Raw genomic sequence first — 6,685 nt, forward strand, 5'->3', positions numbered from 1 at the left:
ATTTGTAAATAAAGAGAAAAACAGTGAAATGTTCTTTGTAGAAAAGCACCGTTTATTCCTACACTGAATCATTATCACTCACATCACCACGTGGAGGTGCGTGTCGTTCTGCAGAAGTGGCATGAATGCAGAATGTGGGGTGTGTTGCTCCACACCAGGGTCCTGGGGCAGGATGACGTATGAGCTGGTGATCAGGGGAAGCTGATGGGGTCATTAGCGTGTTCAGGGCTGTTAATTACATCCTGTAGTTTATATGACACCATCGACTCACTTCCTCAAACATTAGTTAATAATAAATATCCAAAGTGTGCACACAAATCACTGTTACTCACTACCTCATGTCTCTACTAAAGCGGATGACATCATAGGCAGAAGACGTCAGCTTTTTTTTCCCTTTGTTATGAAATAATTATGAGACGGCTGGAGGGGCCAGAGTTTGGCCTCAAATAAAACCATATGGATGTTTTCATTTTATTAATGATAAAAGTGATGAACATGGATGTGGCTCAGGATTCTGTTGATGTTCCAGATGATTATGAAGAGAAGGTTAGATATGAAGGTGTAGGAGGTCGAGGAACATAGCAGGGGTGAATTCATGCAGTTGATGTTTATAATCTGTAATAAGTGTTTTGTTGGAGTTCACTGTGCACTCACTTTTTCTGCAGGTATACACTCATTGGGTCACAACTGAGGCTGTAAACACATCGATTAACACCGTGTGTGTGTGTGTGTGTGATCCAGTAGATTGAATTATAAATATTGTGGATGTGTGTAACTTTTCTTTAATCCAGACAGAAAGGAGCGAGTGGTGCAGAACGGTTTACTACACGGCAAAATAAGTGAAAATGAACAAAAAAAAAAACATCAGCAACAAACAAACAAGAAAATAATTAAAGAGATGATGTGAATTTATGGGAAACTGTCATCATCATCCTCAGCCATTTCCTTAGCAAACTCCAGATCCTGCTGCTCCCGCTCCCTGCGTTCCTGCGCACACACACACACACACACACACGTTTCAACATGTCTGATCTGTGACTCACGTTTTCTCAGATGTTCTCTGTAAAGCTGCTCCTACAACAGCGGTGGATTACTTTACTAATGCTCTACTTCCTCCAATGCCTAAAGGTTTCCGTTTATCAGGAAGTTATGAGTGCGTTATTCCCGTACCTCTGCAGATTCCAGGTCCTTGTTGTAGGCCTTGGGTGGGAATCTCATTGCCTGTGGAAAAGTATACACACCCCTGAGTGAACAGAACTGAACCTGCACTGATCTCACACACACACACACGGTCAGTCTGTCCTACCTTGACGGACATGTTGTGGATGTCCAGGCAGAAGGAGATTCTCTGGTGGAAGGCCAGCTGAGGCTCCCGAGTGCCGTAGATGTCCATCGTCTCCTTGGACTGGATGTAGCCCTTCTCGTGGTTTATACTGGCCTCGATCACTCCGTCACGGATCGCCTATACACACACACACCTCACAATATTAGACCATAAGGTCGGTGGTCTGTATTTACACGTATCTCATGCTAAGAGTGGGTGTGTGTGCGAGACCTTTGCTACGATGAACTCTGCATCCTCAGGACTGTCCAACTGCAGTTTCTGAGCGATATCAGCCAGAGAGATCCGCGAATACGACAAGCTGATCATCCTCACACCTACACACACACACACACACACACACACACACACACACACACACACACACACAATAACTTTATGGCATTAGTTTCTATTTTAGCTCACTGTATTTAATACAATTGTTTTTGTAAAAAAATGTACAATATTAAACATTTTTTATATTATAGTATTATAAGTATAGTAATGTAATCAAACAAGATGTTTACATACGAATTTCATACACATGCATGTGTGTGTTTGGTCTACACCAGGGGTGGGCCAGTAATTTTTACAAGAGGCCTCATGAGAAACCTGAATTGTGTCAGAGGGCCACACCAACGATAATATTTTAGGGATGCACCGAAATGAAAATTCTTGGCCGAAACCAAAAACCAAAAATGAGGAAACCACGGCCAAAACCGAAACACAGAAAGAAAAGATTATGTCAATTATTAGAACCATTGTATTTGTGGCTATGAGTGTGTACTCACCTCACTAAAATCACTGCATTGCAATTCAAAGAATAAATCAATTACAAAAGTTTTTATTTATTATTATAAATTATTGTTATTTATTTGTTACCATTCATAGTATTGACAGACAGACAGCGCTCAATTAGCAGCGGATCTGTTAAAGGAAAATAATTAACCGCTGAACGTTTGATGTGAATGAACGATTCAAGTGAATGGAACGTTCTAATCTACAGCATTAAGAAGAGCCGTGTAATAAATAATATTATATTATAATCATTATTATCTTCAGGATCCACAGGGAATGTTTTAAAGATCAACCCTTCGATCCACTGGAGACCACTGATCTAAGCAATGAAGTCCATCATTTTGTGTGTTATGCCTTTTGCCTTGGCACCATCACTGGAAAACTTTCCTGCCTTTTCAAAAACATCCTCTACAGACAGAGTGCGCATGCTCGGATTGACTTTACTTTTCTCCGCATTCTTCTCATATTTAGAATGGCAATCGGGATGTTTGGATTTCAGGTTATAAATTAAACCCGACTTGGAGAAACTCTTTGCAGATACACCCCCTCTTGAAATTTCAGCATTGCATGTTTTGCAAATCGCTAAACCGCAGACATGTTGCTCTTATCCAGATATCCGTGTGCTGCTGCGCTTAATTATTGCGTCATTACAATTGTGTTTCTGTCGTGCTGTTTCTGTGATTTAGGTATTTCAGCCGAAGATTTTCGGTGCATCCCTGTAATTTATGACTGGCCTCACGCAGGCCATAGTTTGCCCAGGTCTGATCTACTCTATATAACTTTAATAAAACAAATAACAACTTAAAATTCTGCTAGGTTAATTATGGCATATTTATAATAATAACTGATATGTACGAGTGTGTGTAATTTATATATAGAGTTATACAGTGTGTGTGTGTGATTTATATATAGAGTTATACAGTGTGTGTGATTTATATATAGAGTTATACAGTGTGTGTGTAATTTATATATAGAGTTATACAGTGTGTGTGATTTATATATAGAGTTATACAGTGTGTGTAATTTATATATAGAGTTATACAGTGTGTGTGTGATTTATATATAGAGTTATACAGTGTGTGTGTGTGATTTATATATAGAGTTATACAGTGTGTGTGATTTATATATAGAGTTATACAGTGTGTGTAATTTATATATAGTTATACAGTGTGTGTGTGTAATTTATATATAGAGTTATACAGTGTGTGTGTGTGTAATTTATATATAGAGTTATACAGTGTGTGTGTGTGATTTATATATAGAGTTATACAGTGTGTGTGTGATTTATATATAGAGTTATACAGTGTGTGTGTGTGATTTATATATAGAGTTATACAGTGTGTGTGATTTATATATAGAGTTATACAGTGTGTGTGTGTGATTTATATATAGAGTTATACAGTGTGTGTGTGATTTATATAGAGTTATACAGTGTGTGTGTAATATATATATAGAGTTATAGTGTGTGTGTAATTTATATATAGAGTTATACAGTGTGTGTGTGTGATTTATATATAGAGTTATACAGTGTGTGTGTGATTTATATATAGAGTTATACAGTGTGTGTAATTTATATATAGAGTTATACAGTGTGTGTGTGATTTATATAGAGTTATACAGTGTGTGTGTGTGTGATTTATATATAGAGTTATACAGTGTGTGTGTGTAATTTATATATAGAGTTATACAGTGTGTGTGATTTATATATAGAGTTATACAGTGTGTGTGTGATTTATATATAGTTATACAGTGTGTGTAATTTATATATAGAGTTATACAGTGTGTGTGTAATTTATATATAGAGTTATACAGTGTGTGTGTGATTTATATATAGAGTTATACAGTGTGTGTGATTTATATATAGAGTTATACAGTGTGTGTAATTTATATATAGAGTTATACAGTGTGTGTGTGTGATTTATATATAGTTATACAGTGTGTGTGTGATTTATATATAGAGTTATACAGTGTGTGTAATTTATATATAGAGTTATACAGTGTGTGTATTTATATATAGAGTTATACAGTGTGTGTGTGTGATTTATATATAGAGTTATACAGTGTGTGTGATTTATATATAGAGTTATACAGTGTGTGTGTAATTTATATATAGTTATACAGTGTGTGTGTGTGTAATTTATATATAGAGTTATACAGTGTGTGTGTGAATTTATATATAGAGTTATACAGTGTGTGTGTGTGATTTATATATAGAGTTATACAGTGTGTGTAATTTATATATAGAGTTATACAGTGTGTGTGTGTGATTTATATAGAGTTATACAGTGTGTGTGTGTATTTATATAGAGTTATACAGTGTGTGTGTATTTATATAGAGTTATACAGTGTGTGTGTGTGATTTATATATAGAGTTATACAGTGTGTGTATTTATATATAGAGTTATACAGTGTGTGTGTGTAATTTATATATAGAGTTATACAGTGTGTGTGTAATTTATATATAGAGTTATACAGTGTGTGTGTAATTTATATATAGAGTTATACAGTGTGTGAGAAATGAACCAGTAGATTCAGATAAGCAGATGTGTGATGATCACCAAGAGATATTAAAGGTTATCACAGTCTGTGCTCTCCCCTCCCTCCTCCTCGCCGCTCTCTGCCCTCTGCCTATCCTCCTCCTCTCTCTTCTCACACACACTTACGGTTTTAATGACGTTGTGTCTCAGGCGGATGATGAGCGTGTACGTCCCGTCGGTCTGAAACTTCTCTCCAAACTGATCCAGGACCTGATTAAACTTCGCCAAGTTCCCAGTCCTCACCGCTGTAAGTGTATGAGCGCACGCACACACACACACACACACACAGTCTTTTTTTTATCATATTTTTATAATATAAAATGTTTCTGTGGTATCTGGTTGAGCGCGAGAGAGAGAGAGCGAGAGAGATCATAAAGATTAAAAGAAGCAATCTAAATATCAGTGACTCTCAACTCATATCATTCTAAAGCCCTGAATTACCACCATTACCACAGCAAGAATCAAACATCAGTCACTGAGAAACTCGAACAAAACAACCAACTAAAATGCAAACTGTCCCTAAAGAGAGAAAACAGTAGAGCAGATGATCTGTACACCGTCTCAGATATAAACAGAGAGTCACGTTGAGCAGCTCCAGACTCAGAGCACATGAGCTGAATATAGAGACGGGGAGACACAGAAAACATGTCCACCACAGGACCAGATCATGTCCATACTGTGATCTGAAGCAGATCCAGACTAAAGGTTTATGGGAAGTCAGGTGCATCAGCACACGTGTGAAGCTCTGAAGAACGTGGAGAAACTGCGTATCTGTTTGAACTTCAGGACTGCAGTGTGTCAGCAGCACCATGTTTACCTTCCTGAAGAGAAAACACTCGATCTGCTCTGAGCTGAAGTCTCCAGTACATCAGATCCACTCAGCACGTTATATCACAGTCAAATATCCCTTTATTCTCTTTCAATCCAGGGTTTAGTTTTTTTACAGTGTATGTTTACACTGTATTTTATGTTTTTTCATACACAATATTTTAGCATTTTGCTTTTATTTAATGTTCGACTACAAGCAACTTATACTTTCATCTTTCTTTGTAAACCTTTTGTAATATTTGTATGCAGTCGAGCTGCAACTGCTTCTTGTCTCACCAATAAACACACTTACATTAAAATTGAGAGAGAGCGCGCGAGAGAGCGAGAGAGAGAGAGAGAGAGAGCGCGAGAGAGCGAGAGAGAGAGAGAAAGTATGAGTTACCCTGAGTGAGGAGGAAGTAAGGCATGAGAGAGCGTTTGAGAGACGGCTGGCGGAACTGCAGTCTGTCAGGAATCTCTCCAAGCAACAACTCCACCACTATCAACAACTTATGGACCTGAGAGAGAGAGAGAGAGAGAGAGAGAGAGAGAGAGAGAGAGAGAAACAATTAAATGTCCAAAAGTATGTGCACCAGTGACCATCACACTCATTGTGTTCCACTCTTCATTATAAGCTGTTAAGATTATAAGTTATAAGATTTTTAGACGTAATGATGGCAGCAGGTGGAAACGGCGTTAGCGTTACATATTCACAGGTCTAGCTTTTCCGGTTTCCCGTTTGAAAGCAGAATACAGACTACTGCCCCTGCTGGTGGAGGGGTGTGTCATGTCTCTAACGCAAGCACAGAACGTAAACACGCAGTTTGGTGAGTTGGATGCACTGCCTAGTAATCAGTCTAATTTGCAGCACAATCGACGATTCTGATCAATTACAAAAGCCCAAAATCATCCCGATTAATCAGCCAGCTGATCAATCAATCAACCTCCATTCTAATCCTTTGTTCTTTAATCTAGCCTTATATCTCTCATTAGTTAAATACAGTGTGTGTGTGATTTATATATAGAGTTATACAGTGTGTGTGTGTAATATATATATATAGAGTTATACAGTGTGTGTGTGTAATTTATATAGAGTTATACAGTGTGTGTAATTTATATATAGAGTTATACAGTGTGTGTGTAATTTATATATAGAGTTATACAGTTTCTCTATCTCTCTCTCTCTCCATTTCTCTATCTCTCTCTCTCTCCATTTCTCTAT

General features: G+C 37.4%; 1 protein-coding gene across 1 annotated transcript in view; it reads right to left on the reverse strand.

The window, feature by feature from the left end:
* Positions 1 to 457: 457 nt before the first annotated feature.
* psmd3 (proteasome 26S subunit, non-ATPase 3) overlaps positions 458 to 6,685 on the reverse strand; it is a 14,745-nt gene continuing 8,517 nt past the window's right edge. Inside the window, 6 exon segments of the mRNA XM_046835375.1 lie at positions 458 to 987; positions 1,171 to 1,221; positions 1,307 to 1,462; positions 1,556 to 1,660; positions 4,783 to 4,901; positions 5,867 to 5,981. Coding sequence (XP_046691331.1) covers positions 910 to 987; positions 1,171 to 1,221; positions 1,307 to 1,462; positions 1,556 to 1,660; positions 4,783 to 4,901; positions 5,867 to 5,981 — 624 coding nt within the window. The 3' untranslated portion in view covers positions 458 to 909.

Source organism: Silurus meridionalis, chromosome 22 (genome assembly GCF_014805685.1).
Source record: "Silurus meridionalis isolate SWU-2019-XX chromosome 22, ASM1480568v1, whole genome shotgun sequence".
Classification (NCBI taxonomy): Eukaryota; Metazoa; Chordata; class Actinopteri; order Siluriformes; family Siluridae; genus Silurus; species Silurus meridionalis.